Genomic DNA, 16,404 nt, shown 5'->3' with positions numbered 1-16,404 from the left:
TCAAGAATTAAACTACATACTGTAGAATGAACCAAACAAAAAAACATGAGGTACTTTTATATGGGGCTTCACCAATAATAATTGGGCTTCCAATAATATACCTACACTGAATATTATAACATGAAAATAAACTACGGACTGAAAACTCAAAGCGTCAAATTGCAAAATTTCAATGTTTGTGCACAATTTCAAAACTCTATCCTTAATTGTATAGGAAAGGAGTTTCCGACAAATATTTCAATCTGTTACAAACGTCATGGCAAATTTAATATACCCTTCATTTCACTGGGGACGGTATAAAATTATAATTCGTGCGCCGTGTGAACGTGCTCTCAGTTTGGCTAAACGGTTTTTGGTACGGTGTTATCGATTCGTGAGCATAGACAACATCCATTAAATTTATTTTTGACATTAGCTTCATACTCCAACAATGACAAACACCATCTTTGCCGTTTACTTCATCTGTTTTATGGATAATACTGTCTTTACCACGTTTGAGTTTTTGAGATGCTAAAGAGGCCGCTTTTACACTACATTCAGAAATTGAACCGTTTTCACACTTTGAAAATGGTTATGGGATAAATAAATTAAGTTCTATAGAATTTTTATACCCTCCACCTTGGAAAGGAGGGTATATTAACTTTGTCATTCCGTTTGTAACATCCCTAAATATTCGTTTTAGACCCCATAAAGTATATATATTCATAATCAGCATAAAATTCTAAGTCGATTTAACGATGTCCGTCTGTCTGTCTGTCTGTCCGTCCGTCTGTCTGTCTGTCCGTCTGTCTGTTGAAATCACGATACAGCCCACATTATTTGACGTGTCTATTTGCATTGTGTCTAGGATGGTTGGTATTGAAAATGAGATATATCGGTCCACGTTCTAGTATAGTCCCCATATAACGGTACCTCCCGATATTCGGTATTTTGATGATTTGTGCCACATTTTTTCACGGATTTGTCTTAAAATTGGTATTTGTAGGTCATAGCGGGTCCCTGAGCGTGTGGCAAAATATTGCATGTATAGGTCCACGTTGTGGTATAGCCCCCATATAAAGGTACCTCCCGATATTTAGTATTTTAGTTTTTTTTTTACCACATTTTTTCACCGATTTGTCTAAAAATTGGTATTTGTGGGTCATAATGGTTTCCAGCTCCGGTGGCGGAACATTGCATGTATGGGTCCATAATTTGGTATAGTCCCCATATAACGGTACCTCCCGATATTCGGTATTTTGATGATTTATGCCACAATTTTTCACGGTTTTGTCTTAAAATTGGTATTTGTAGGTCATAGCGGGTCCCTGAGCGTGTGGCAAAACACTGCATGTATAGGTCCACGTTGTGGTATATCCCCCATATAAAGGTACCTCCCGATATTTAGTATTTTAGTTTTTTACCACATTTTTTCACGGATTTGTCTGAAAATCGGTATTTGTTGGTCATAATGGGTTCCAGCTCCGGTGGCAAAACATTGTAATTATAGGTCCACGTTTTGGTATAGCCCCCATATAACGGTACCTCCCGATATCCGGTAATTTGATGATTTTTGCCACATTTTTTCAGGTATTTGTTGGTCATAATTGGTTCCAGCTTCGGTGGCGAAACATTGCATGCATGGGTCCATGATTTGATATAGCCCCCATATAACGGTACCTCCCGATATTCGGTATTTTGATGGTTTTTGCCACATTTTTCACTGATTTGTCTAAAAATTGGTATTTGTGGGTCATAATGGGTTCCAGCTCCGGTGGCGAAACATTGTAATTATAGGTCCACGGTTTGGTATAGCCCCCATATAACGGTACCTCCCCATAATCGGCATTTTAATGGTTTTTGCCACATTTCTTCTAATGTTTCTTTTACCCTAAGGTGGAGGGTATTAAAAGTTTGGCCCGGCCGAACTTAATGTTTTTTTACTTGTTATATCCTACGTGGTGCGTACCTGCAGAAGAAAACGAAATAGGCCCATTGTTCCTTTTTGATGATCCCCATAGAATCACATTCTGAGTGGATTTCTGCATATCCGTCCGTCTATCCATGTATTTTTTTTTTTTTTTTTAAAGTAAATACAGGCCACATTTATTGTGTGATTGAGATGAAATTTTCAATTAATAATTTGTTTGGCTCATGGATGAACCCCATTGGAATTGGTACTAATCGATTTAAATTTGGATTTAGCTCCTAGATATATGTGTAATGTTATACCAAATAGGATGTATTTCGACACATCCGAACGAATTCAGCATAGAAGCAAGTCTCTCACAATCGTAATATGCATTACACAACAATGATATTTGGTACCAGATATCAGATACAGCTCAGAAATATCTCTACAAAATTGTATCGAGATCGGCTCAGATTTAAATATAGCTTCCATATATATCTTTATTTATCAGGTAACTGTACTGAAACTGCATGGTGGTGTAGGGTATTATCTAGAATTTTGACCTTTCTCCACTGGATTATCAGTATGTTTTCAGAAATGTTCGATATTTTGAGTATTTCTCGTATGCTGTCTATAAGACGCTTTGTATTGGCCTTGCTACCGGTATTCTAAAATTGAAAGTTCCTTCCACATTCTTTAGAAGTGCTAGAGAAAAAGTCTGTAAATTCAATGTCCACAATTCAATATCCTCTGTATGTCTCCCGAAGAATAAAGCGATTCTAAAAAACCTGTACAAACAAAAAAAATTTCTATATCTCGTATATACTCTAAACCTTTAGGTTTAGGTCTTCCATACTCCGTAGAAGACCTCTAATTTTTCTATACTCTACATAAGACCTCTAGGTCTTTTACACTCCATATGAACCCTATACGTCTTTTACGCGCTATACTCCATAAAAGGCTTCTAGTTCGGTCTTTTTTACCCATAGAAGATCTCAAAATCTTCCCTTTTCCATAGAGGACCTCTAGATCTTCTATTCTCCATAGACTCGTATTTCAATTTTCATAATAAAAAATGCAAACTTATTAATTCTGTTATTAAACATAATTTATTTATTTATTTTGTTATATTGTTTATTTTTTATTATTTTGTTTTGTTCGTTATTTATTTACTAATCACAGAATTTTTATTTTAATTTAACTACACATAAGCACAATATGAATTTATATATGAATGATATATTTATACGTATTCTGTTTTCTGTTGCTGTTTTTTTTTTTATTTAATTAATTTATTTTTCTTCTTTCGAAGAATTTCAAGTCAATATGGGAAAACCCAAGTTAAAGGACTTAAAATTATAAATATATATAATATTTTATAACATTTTTAATATTAAATTATGTGTTATTTTAACTAAGTCGATTTGTACAATAATTAAGTGAAGAGGGGAAATATAAAAAATAGGAACAAATATCAAGAAATTCGTCATAGAAGGTGTAAAAACATTGACAGAGTTAGTTCGATTTGGCCAAAAACAATTTTAACACCACGAAATGTTGATCCTAGACCCACGATATCTTATATGGATCTTCCCATACAAATTATGGTGATCTTCACAAACTTTTGCATAGAGCTGGGGTATGGGTCGAAATAGAAGCCTATTGTTTTTGGAGAGGATCGCAATCTATTTTTGTTAAAATGGACCAAAAACAGAAATATTTACTGCTTTTGCAGTTTCTCTACAGGTCACAATCAAAGACCAATCGACAAGACATTTTCCCATAAGGTTAGAGTTCGGGACAGGGATGATCATCGGATAATATATAGCGGGTAAAGTGGAACCCACCTTCGTGCGAAATTTGTATCCCCTTAGCCATATGCCTCGATCTTCTATATGGATCTTCCTATCTCTCTGGATCTTCCTATCTCGCGAATTATAGAGTCCCAGAAGGAAGTCTTTATAGACTCCCAGAAGGAAATCTTTATAGACTCCCAGAAGGAAGTCTTTATAGACGTTGGCTGGCTGGTGCAGATAACTCTCGAACGGAGTATATCGGACCACTCAATCAGGTACCTCCCCCACAGAGGGCCAACATTTCGAGTAATTATTACTCTTATAAAATGTGATGTAAGTGTCCGATTCTCTTCAAATTACACACATCACAATATTTTTGTTAACCCATGGACTGGTGTGAAGGTGGAATATATCGGCCTAATCCTTCTGGTACCTCTCCCATGAAGGGTTAGAATTTTGAACATGTATGAAGCTCATAAAATGCGAAATTAACTTCCGATTCCATTTGAGCTTGGCAAATCTCACTATTTCCATCAATACAAGATCTGTTATTAAGATGGTAGAGATCCGACCAATTCTTCTGGTGCCTCCCCCTCAAAGGTTAAAGTTTTAAATAACCAAAACGATTATAAAATCCGAAATAAGCATCCGGTTCTCTTTATATTTCACACATCTCATTATTTCTACTAACACAAGATCTGCTTTGAAGATGGAATATATCGGTCTACTCCTTCTGGTACCTCCCCGCAAAGAGTAGAAATTTTGAATATCCATGAAAATCCATTAAAACTTGGCAAATCTCAATATTTCATTAACGCGAGATCTGTTATAAAGATGGTGGAGATCGGACCAATTCTTCTTCTCCCATTCAAAGGGTCAAAATTTTGAATAATCCGACCGATTATAAAATCCGAAGTAATCTTAAGGTTCTTTTCAAATTTCACATATCCCATTATTTCTACTAACACAAGATCTGCTCTGAATATATACTTCTAGTACCTCCCCCACAAAGGGTAGAAATTTTGAATATCCATGATGTTTATAAAACGCGAAATTAACATCCGATTACATTCAGATTTGGCAAATCTCACTATTTCCATCAACACAAGATCTGTTATAAAGATGGTAGAGATCGGACCAATTCTTCTGGTACCACCCCTACAAAGGGTCAAAGTTTTTAATAGCCACACCGATCATAATTTCCGAAATAAGTATCCGGTTCTCTTCAAATTTCACATATCTCATTATTTCTACTAATACAAGATCTCCTGTGAAGATTGGATATATCGGTCTACAACTTCTGGTACCTCCCCAACAAAGGGTAACATTTTTGAATATCCATGAAGCCCATGATACGCGAAATTAACATCCAAATCCATTCATACTTGTCACATCTCAATATTTCCATCAACACAAGATCTGTTATAAAGATAGTAGAGATCGGCCCATTTCTTCTCGTGCCTCCCCCAAAACAGGGTCAAAGATTTGAAAAAGCAAAACGAGCAAAAAAATCCGAAATAAGCGTCCGGTTCTCTTTATATTTCACACATCTCATTATTTCTACTAATACAAGATCTCCTCTGAAGATTGGATATATCGGTCTACTACTTCTGGTACCTCCCCAACAAAGGGTAACATTTTTGTATATCCATGAAGCTCATGATACGCGAAATTAACATCCAAATCCATTCATACTTGTCACATCTCAATATTTTCATCAACAGATGATCTATTATAAGGACGACAGAGACCGGAAAATTTCTTCTGGTACCTGTCAATAATTTCAATTTCAATAATTTTACCTATCAAAAATTGCGAATAAGTCAGCGATTCTTTACAATTTTCTATATCTAAATATTTCTCTCACCCAGAAACCTGAGATGAATATGGAATTTATGATTTCGCATAAACTTAGATATTACTGTTCGATTTTCTTGTACTTTTGCCTATACCTGGATTTTTATCAATATTAGATGCAGTGTAAATATGGAATGCTTCGCTCCACTATATATCGTACCTGACGCACATTTTGATATATTCTAAAAATTATCAAAAATTTCATATAAAGTGAAGGAATTAGTCAGTATAGTCCAAACCTGGCACGTCACAATATTTATATCATATTTATGTAGGAGTAATACAAAATGGACAACATTGGTCATTCCTTCGGAACCTACTCCATAGAGGCTCAACAATTTGAATAATCATAACAAAATTGAAAATGTATTTAAATAATCGAACCTTGGCTGTGAGTATACATCTGTCGGCAAAACCGACTGATACTTTTTAAATTGTTTTGAACACCTAACAGCACAACAGTGGGGGTAAATATAGGACAAATACCCGAATGGCAATAGTCTTTGTTAGCTTGTTTTTTTATTGAACTAATTTTGGTATTCTTAACGTTTTACTAAATGTTTTCAATTGACCAATTCTCTTTTTGTGGGTGATCCTTTCAAACTTTTTGAAAAAAGTAAAAAATTATTTCATTCCAATTATTTATTGTACAAATGGACCTAGAATCTGTCTAGAATTTGCTTTATATAAAATTGTGCATTTAAATAATTTCTTTAACATTGAATCAGTGCATTTTTGTTAGTTTTAATAATTATTAATATCATTTGTTTATTTCTTACATATCAATTATACATTACTATATATATATGTGTTAAAATATTTCTTCTGGATTGGTGGTGGTTGGAAAACTTCTCGAAAACATAAAACTTAATTTACTTTTTTTTAATAAAGTCTGAATATATTTTCCAGGTTCTGGTATGGTTAGAGGTTGTTTGATGTAACAAAATACTTTTTTTTGAATGGATTTCTTTTTAATATTTTACATTTATAAATATCAATGTATAGTTATAAAGTATATGACAGTTTTTAAGTTTTGTATAACAGTTTCTTCTCTTCCATAGGCTTCAATACATTCCTTTAGCAAATAAAAAATGCTAAAAAGTTGTTGTCTTTTATTTTTATTTTCGAATATAATACACAAATACATATTTAATTTTAATTTATTGCTAAATAAAATTCCCTTTTAGTTTTTCCGTTTTTTGTTTTTGTGAATGGTCAATTGATTTTTCAATATATATGTATATAAATAATTTTTATATGAATTTTCACATTTAATATAATTTTAGTTTCATATTTTTTAGTTGATATGATGAATGCAAATTAGTCGTATAAATAGTGATTTTTATAAAATCATAAATTAACAAAAAAAAACACAGATAGTTTATATTTTATTTCTTAATAAAGTATTGGTTCTTAGTAACAGGAGTGTAACTCTAAACGTGGGTTTCAATTTCAGCATGAAAGGCGTTAAGGTTGTGGTTATTACATTCCTATATTGAATTTGAGGTATTGGTTTTGAAATGTAAATACATTGATGTAGCCGAAGAGAAATTCTACTTACAGCTACAAAAATATATGCTGTATTCCAAAACCTGCAAGAATCTACTATTTGCAAATTTTTTCCAATATCATAAAGGGAAAATCGGCTATAATAGTAAAAACTTCAGACTGCTGTCATTTCTAAGTCACTCGTCCGACAGCTGTTAAAATTATTCCAGGGACAGCTTATTATATTGTTTACAAGCGTACAAAAGCATTTCGGTGAGAATTTTCCAGAAAAAAAGTTATTCGTGATTGAATTGAAGCGTAATAGTGGGATTTCGTTATATTTGGCTGGAAAACCAAAAGTGGATATCTTTAGAGCACTCCAGCATTTAAATGTGAATAAATCTTTTGTGGCTCGTACTATCGCTCATTGCCGGGATACTGGTAGCGTAGCCCTTGATGTCGGAAGTGGACAGAATAAAACAGCAACATCACCAGAATTGGTTCGAAAAGTAAAGAAGCGACTTGGTCGAAACCCGCGTCGCAGTGGCCGAAAAATGACTCGTGAGCTAAAAATATCGCAATATTCCGTTCGGCAAATATTGAAAAATGAGCTCGGGGTAAAGCCATTGAAATTCCAAAAATTGCAAGAACTTACACCGCAACGAAAGAAAATGTACTCAAAAGAGTTGATTCGCTTGGCCGAAAGTTGTGAACTGCCGAATTTGGTTTTCTTTTTCTCCGATAAGAAAACATTCGTTGTCTAGCAGTTTGTAAAAAAAAAACCAAATGATCGTGTTTACTTGCCAAAGAGGTCAGCTGAAAATGTGCACCTTCGGTTGGCAACCACAAGTCAAGCGTCGGCCATGTAGATGGTGTGAGCCGCCATAACAGCTGATGATGGCTCTCCGCTCGTATTAATCGACCGTGGCATCAGAATAAATGCCGAATATTATCGCGAAAATATTCTTGAGGGTGTATTACAGCCTTGGGCACACAAACATTTTGGCCGCAGATCTTGGACATTCGAATAGGACTCAGCACCATCGCAGTCAGCGCGTGCCACCCAAGAATGGTTTCGAAATGAGGTTCCTCGCTTCATTTCCCTCGCACAATGATCATCAAAATCTCCGGATACCAATCCGTTGGACTATTAAGTCTGAAGTATTTTTGAAAGCAAGGTCGGCACTAAAAATATCAAAGTATCGATCACTTCAAGCAAGCGCTTCGGTGGGAATGGGCCAAAATACCGCAGAGCATCATTCGGGCAACGTGTGACGGTTTCTTTGCCCGTTTGGCCATAATTCGTGCCAAAAGTGACCAATTCGAACAAATCGAAAGTTATTCTAAAATTTCATGCCATTTCCGACATTTTGTTTGCTTTCATTCAATAAAATTTAAAAAAAAAATTAAAAATTATGGTGTTTGACTTTGTTGCATGTTTTATCTCACCCTGTATATGCTGTGTTCCAGAGCCTGCAAGTAAAAACTTACATTGTCGCAGTCCTGAAACATATCAATAATTGAATTCTAATTTTTTTAAATTTTTTATTGAATCAAACACAAATTCAAAAAATTTTAAAATTGGATTTTTTTACATTTTTTCGACAAACAGACCCATTTAATTTCATAAAAATTAATTTTAAACTTAACTGCTCAAACACAATCACTCAAATTCATTATAAAAATGTAATAGTTTTTATATATATTTTTATTATTTAATTTTATATTATTTTTCTTTTTGGATTTAATTTTTTATTAACATTTTCAAATTTGCAAAAATTGAGCTAAATTTTGTTTTCCAATTTTTCATTTATTTTTCTTAGTTTTTTTTTATATTTTTTATTTAACTATTATTTTCTATATATATTTTATGTATGCATGTAAATATTTCAAAATCTTGTTCGGTGCAGAATTTAGAGGGAATATATTATGTATGTTGTTATGTGCATATGAGTATTTTAAGGTTAGGTAGTTTTAATTTCGTACTCCATTTGTAATGTATCATTGGATAATTGCAAAAGCGAAGGTCAAATATATCATTACAAAATAACGGGTTTAAAAAGTATTTCTTGGAAATCATTCCTCTTTACGATCAGGACTCAAAGTTTATAGTTTCATGTGCAGAGTCTTGTAAAGCGATACCTTTTGACATTCCCCATTTTAAATATTTTTACTACGTAATGACCAGTATCGACTTGAAGAACTGTGAAGTTTAAAGACATTAAAAGCATTAGGGTGCCAATGAAAAAAAATCTAGCAAGGACAATATTTAAATTTCGTTCTACAGGTTTTAAGGCCGTTGCCGCATTTTAAAGCTAAAGAAAATTGAAAATTTCTAATTCTCTTAAATATATCCAATGCAGGTCCAATGAAAATTAAATGAAGTGGATTGATAAAATTTAATGGGTCATGTGAACCACGTCTTCGTATAGCCCCCATATATGTTTCAAATTTGGTATTTGAAGACAGTCTAAGACAGAAAATTTTCTGTGCATGTCCACTTCTTCGTATAGCCCAAATATAACGGTACCTCCCGATATTCGGAATTTTGAAGATTTTAGCGACATTATTCACCAGAATTGTCTCAAATTTGGTATTTGAAATTCGAAATGGGTACTACAGCCTATAACAGAAAATTGTCTGTGCAGGTCCAGGTCTTTGTATATCTTCCATATAACAGTACCTCCCAATATTCGGTATTTTTATGGTGTTAGCGACATTATTTACCAAAATTGTTTCAAATTTGGTATTTGAAGTTCGTAACGGATACTACAGCCTATGACAGAAAACTGTCTATGCAGGTCCACGTCTTCGTATAGCCCCCATATATAGGTACCTCCCGATATTCGGTACTTTGAAGATTTTAGCGACATTATTTAGTCGGAGACCCCAAGAAGTAAGTAGTGTGCTTATGGGGATGTTGGGAATTCACCACGATTTATCACGGCAAATTCTATTGGGGATGTTGATTTGGGTAAATTCACCACGGTGAATTTTAATGGGGATGTTGTCTTGGGAATTGTACCACGGCAAATTCTATTGGGGATGTTGATTAGGGTAAATTCTCCACGGTGAAATATATTGGGGGTGTTGTCTTTTGAAATGTACCACGGTGAAATATATTGGGGATGTTGTCTTTTGAAATGTACCACGGTGAATTATATTGGGGATGTTGATTAGGGTAAATTCTCCACGGTGAAATATATTGGGGATGTTGTCTTTTGAAATGTACCACGGTGAAATATATTGGGGATGTTGTCTTTTGAAATGTACCACGGTGAATTATATTGGGGATGTTGTCTTTTGAAATGTACCACGGTGAATTATATTGGGGATGTTGTCGTTTGAATTGTACCACGGCAAATTATATTGGGGATGTTGTCTTTTGAATTGTACCACGTCAAATTTTATTGGGGCTGTTGGCGTTGGTGTTGCTAGTTTTAATATGAACTACTAGATGGCGCTAAGTTTAGCGCAGACACAATCCAAAACTGTGTATGGGATGGTGAAATTTCAAGTTTTAATATTCACCACTAGCAGAGACACCCTCCGAAAAAAAAAAATGTATTATGATCATATCGAGTGGGGCTAAAGAGATTCACCATGTGAGAAGTGAATATAGCAGAAACACATCTGAAAGAGGTAAGTATCGAAGAAAATCATTTTATCTAGATGGCTCTCAGAATGCTTTTATATAGTCAACATGCTGATTACTGCAGTCAAATGTGCTTATTAATTTATTTGAAAACATATATTTCAAGAAATCGACTTCAATAAATGTGATATATTATAGAAGAGTTTCAATTGACAAATATGCTGCAATTATTGATATTTCAGGGGTTTTAAGAAAAACGATAACGAAGTCGAGTGGGTTGAACACGAAAATCAGCATGTTGGCTATGCAAAACATGATGAGATAAAAAGACAAAACTAACTTTTCGTTGTACTTGTTTTAATTTGTCTATAATTTTAGCGACTCAAAAATGTTCAGTCATTTCCCTCGAAACGATATAGGCGACATCTAACGGTGAGTTCCATCCATACTATCCATAAATTATGTTGTAGCATAGACACACTCCAAAACTATTGAAATATGATCATATCGAATGGGGCTAGAGAGATCCACCATATGAGAAGTGAATATAGCAGAGACAAATTTGGTTAGTATCATAGTCAACAAGAAGATGTGTGTTCTATTATTTTGTCCAGATGGCTCTCCAGTCATTTCCCTCGAAACGATATAGGCGACATCTAACCACCAATTAATGTTGTAGCATATACACACTAAAAAAATGCTGCTGTAGCCAATCAAAGCAAATTCTTCTTGTGTGGACAGGCATTTTGATACATTATATCGATCGCTTTTTGATAGTTTTGTCGATGAAGAATTTGTTTACATTATGTAGCAATTTGAGAGAATTGAAACTGAAAGAGTTTCATGACAAACCCTGCATCAATTCGGTATTGAAGATTGAAGGGATTTGAAGAAGGAAACACCATTGTTTACATTAACTAACAATTGGATTTCTGTGAAATGGATATGAGAATTTGGGGGGAAGCGTTGTTGCAGAGTTTCATGACAAATTCTGCTTCAATCACAGAATTTCTATTTGTTTACAAAATGTAGTCAATAATGTATTGATTGGATTGGAAGAAATTTCAGTACTCAACAAGTCACAGATTAATAAGCATCGTTTCTTAATATTTTTAAAAAAGTTTTTATAATGTCTCAAAAAATTTGTTGGTCATGCAGCCTTTATTACAAGGAAAAAAGTGAATTTGTGAAACATATGAAAAAGCATTGTATGTTTTGTGATGTTTTATGTGAAAGTGTAAACGATTTAGAATTGCACTTAGAGAACCATCATGGAGATGAGCATGTAATGAAACAAAATCGTGATCAACAACAAGAAAAACTAAAGCAGCAGCATGAAAATAAATCAGCTGTGAAGGTGGAAAAGTTTTGTGGTGATTGTGATAAAATTGTGAATAATATACGATCACACGTTCGTAGCGAAGAACATCGATCCACCGTGAGAAAAAATCTGGATTCTGACATAAAAATTGTTAAAAGTGCATTTAACAAAAATATACTCAGCTATGAGATACAAAACAATAAAGACATTTTGTACCCGATCGATTTTCTTAATGCTTCAAAAGAATTAATAATTAAAACCTTGAAAAATGAGTTAAACGGTAAAACGCTCATAAAATTTAATATGGAACTCCAAGGACTATATGTGAAACCAAACAATGAAAAAGATGGACCTTCAACTTCCAAAGAGTTAACTATTGAAAATATATTTAATCATATTTCAAAAACAACGCTATTAACCCTGGGAGATGATTTGGAAGAGGTCGTTTTCAACCACTGTGTGGAAATTATGGCTAAATCAGAAGAGTTCCAAGAAAGAGGCTCTAATTGGGCCCTGGAGAAACTTTTAAAACTTGACATAAATGTGTTGAGGGCCAACTTAACACGTGGCTCACATTATATTCCAACTCCGAAATCATTAAGCAACAAGAAGGGTGCGTGCCTTAACATCAAAAACTATGATGACTTTTGTTTTAAGTGGTGTATGGTTGTTGCATTGGGAGAAACTGCATATGGAGATCCGAGTATAACCTCTTCATATAACGTAGACATACACCAAGATGTCATTATTCTGCAGTCTGGAATATCGCTAAATTTCGAACAATTAAATTTCCCATTGGGTCTTAAATATATAAAAAAATTTGAAATGAACAACCCAGAGATCAGCGTAAATGTTTTCGGTTATGAAAACAAGTCGGTCGTTGGTCCATATTACTTAACAAAGGAGACGAAAAGCAATCACATTAATTTAATATTGCTGCACAATGAAGAAAATTTTCATTACATTTTGGTTATGGATATGTCTTGGTAATTAAAAACAAAACTTATCAATCAAAACCATATCATAATAATCATGTATTTGTTCTTTTTTTCAGTCTTATGCGGTCTCAATTCACAAGTCATAAGGAGAAAGGTTATTTTTGTTTTGGATGCCTGCAATGTTTCCACGATGAAAATAAATGTATGACTCACAAAAAGCAGTGTGGAAAAGTAGTCTGTGCCCTGCCGAACAAAAAAGAAGCCGTACTGAAGTTCGTCAATCACAAGAAAAAGGATAAGGTGCCTTTCGTTATTTATGCTGACTCCGAAAGTGTACTGGAAGACGTGCAGGAAGATGAGAACAATGGGGCGAGTAAAAAAACGGAAAAGGTAAAGAAGCATATTCCATGTGCTTTTAGTTATTTTATTAAATGTAGTTTTAATGAAAATTTAAATAAGTTATTTATATATAGTGGACCCGACGCAGCAAATGTTTTTCTGAAAGAACTAATTCAGGATTGTAAATTTTTGTATGATAGTTACCTAACCAAAACGAAACCTATGAATACTCTAACACCCGAAGAAGAGACAGCCTTTCTTAGGGATATAAATTGTCGTATATGTGGCGATATTTTAGGTAACGATAGGGTGAAAGATCATTGTCACTTAACGGGGCAATATCGAGGTGCGGTACATAACCATTGCAATCTGCAATATCATCTACCTAAATTTATTCCAATATATTTCCACAATTTTTCTTCGTACGACTGTCACCTCTTCTTTAAAGAATTAGTTGAATTTGGAGGTGAAATAAGAGTCATACCTCAAAACAAAGAAAAATATATTTCAATGTCTTATTTCATTAATATGGATAACGAGTCAACCGACTCTAGTTCTTTAAAAAGTACAGTTGTTGTAGGAGAAGAAGAAGATTCGAGTGAGGAAGATGATGAGGAATTCCAGCAAGAAGAGGAAAGTGAGGGCAAAAAAGAGAAGAAAAAGAAAATGAATAGATTAGAGCATCGTTTCTTAGATAGTTTTCGATTTATGCCTACTAGTTTGGATAAATTAGCAAGGAATTTATCTCGAGATTCTTTTGTTGCTGTCAGATCTCATTTTCCTGATGATGAAGCATTCGAACTTATGACTAGGAAAGGAGTATTTCCCTACGAATATATTTCATCATTTGAAAAATTGAAGGAGAAACAACTTCCCCCTATAGACCAATTTTATAATAAGTTGACAGATACTGAATGCTCGTCAGACGATTATAGGCATGCAACAAATGTTTGGTCACATTTTCGATGTCAAACTATGCAAGACTACATGGATTTGTATTTAAAAGCTGATGTCTTGCTTTTAGCAGACGTATTTGAAAATTTCAGGAGCTTATGTATGCGAATTCACGAACTGGACCCTTGTCAATATCTCACAGCACCATCTCTATCTTGGGATGCAATGCTACTATGTACTAAAGTCGAACTTGAGCTACTCAGAGATATAGACATGTACAATTTCTGCAAAAATGGTATTCGGGGAGGGCTTACCCAGTGCTCAAACAGACACTCGGTAGCAAATAATGAAGATGCTCCCAATTATAATAGTGCCAAACCAGAGGTAAATATCTATTACTTGGATGTAAATAATTTATATGGTACAGTTATGACTGAGTGTCTCCCTGAAAAAGATTTTAGATGGGTGGAGGGTTATGAAATGGAGAAATTCAATGATCCAGCTGTAATATTATCTATTCCTGACAACGCTCCTACTGGTTTTATTTTAGAGGTTGATATTGAATATCCACCGCACCTTCACGACAAACATAACGATTTACCTTTTTTGGCGGAGAAAAAGTGTGTTGAGGGCTCAAAAACTGAAAAACTGATTGCAGATTTTACTGACAAAACATCATACACCATACACTACAAATTACTTAAGCAATCTCTGAAACATGGACTAATTCTTAAGAAAGTCCATAGAGTTTTGGCTTTCACACAAAGCGCTTGGTTAGCTCCTTACATACTGAAGAATAATGAACATAGGGAAAAGGCTGAAAATGCCTTTGAAAAAGATTTTTTTAAATTATTGAATAACTCTTCATTCGGTAAGACAATGGAGAATATCGACAAAAGAAAAACTGTGAAAATTGTGACAATGTGGGTAGATGAGGCAAACCAAAGAAGAAGGAATGTTGCTAGTAAATTAATCTCGAAGCCAAATTTTCACAGCCTTTCGATATTCTCCGAAAATATGGTTGCTATTCAAATTAGGAATGTCAGAGTAAAATATGATAGACCATTGTACTTAGGGTTCTGCATATTAGATTTATCAAAGTGGGTGATGTATGATTTTCTGTATGATTTTCTAAAAGTGAAATTTGGTGAGGATTTTATTCTAAATTATATGGATACAGATTCGTTCATATTAACATTTTACGGACGGAATTTGTATTCCGAATTATCTTTAGATGAAATATTGGCTAGATTTGACACCTCAGGGTTTTCAAAAGAAAATAAATATAAACTTCCTCTAATTAATAAGAAAAAACTTGGCATGATGAAAGATGAGAATGACGGAAAAACAATGGTTGAATTTGTAGGCCTTCGTCCTAAAATGTATGCCATCAATGTAGTTGATAGCGAAGAAGTAAAAAAATCTAAGGGAGTTAAAAAGTCGGTCCTAAAAAAGTATACTATAGATAAATATCGAGAATGTCTTTATAACAAAAAGGTTTTTTACGGTACCATGTTTTCGTTTAGGTCAAGACAGCATACAATATATACAGACAAAATTACTAAAATATCGCTAAGCCATCATGATGATAAACGATTTATTCTAGAGGATGGTATTCACACCTATGCTTGGGGTCACTATAGATTAAATAACCTTCATGAAACAAATGTAAATAACTCAAATGAATCTGTCTCAATGGACTTGGATTAAAATATAAATTTAATTATGATTTAAGTTTCAATATATAGATAAAAGAGCATAGTAATAATATTAATTTAATTGTCTTTACTCACTATAAATGTCATCATATTAATATTTTCTCGCAACACAAAATGTTTAATTTTTAAGTAAATATAAGTGTATTATATTTTAACTAGTCTTTAACTATTCTTATTATAAAATAAAACAAAATATTTTTGTTTATAAATTTATGTAAATTGCGTTTTATTGAAATATTCTTGCAAAGGTGAGTATAAAATAGATTATACTACTTTTCGTACAATTCCTGTTAATGGAACGTACTCGACCAGACGATCATGTATAATTAAACAGTACGCAGAAGTGTTTTGTGGAATTGGTTTATTGGTTTCAAATTGGATTTTTAAATCGATTGGTCCATTCTTAACAGCTTCGTTTTGATTGCTAATGTCAATAACGGCAATGGGCTTGTCTTTAAAACTTGCATATGTAAGAATTGGTTGTGGCTCCCTCATGTAATATGATTGTTGAAACTTTGTATACATGTCATATAGTACTGCATAGCCATTTTCTTCGAACTTTACATT

The 16,404-nt window shown here is 33.7% G+C and overlaps 1 protein-coding gene across 1 annotated transcript; it reads left to right on the top strand.

Moving 5' to 3' along the window:
• The first annotated feature begins 12,798 nt into the window (after nucleotides 1-12,798).
• On the top strand, nucleotides 12,799-15,971 carry LOC131802424 (uncharacterized). Its single transcript, XM_059122640.1, has 2 exons — nucleotides 12,799-12,934; nucleotides 13,003-15,971. The coding sequence occupies exons 1-2, from the start codon at nucleotides 12,921-12,923 to the stop codon at nucleotides 15,827-15,829; spliced, it is 2,841 nt and encodes a 946-aa protein (XP_058978623.1). The 5' UTR covers nucleotides 12,799-12,920; the 3' UTR covers nucleotides 15,830-15,971.
• Nucleotides 15,972-16,404: the final 433 nt, after the last annotated feature.

This window comes from Musca domestica, unplaced genomic scaffold (assembly GCF_030504385.1).
Source record: "Musca domestica strain aabys unplaced genomic scaffold, Musca_domestica.polishedcontigs.V.1.1 209, whole genome shotgun sequence".
Classification (NCBI taxonomy): domain Eukaryota; kingdom Metazoa; phylum Arthropoda; class Insecta; order Diptera; family Muscidae; genus Musca; species Musca domestica.
The sequence above is the reverse complement of the archived record's forward strand: the minus strand, read 5'-3'. Positions and strand labels throughout refer to the sequence as shown.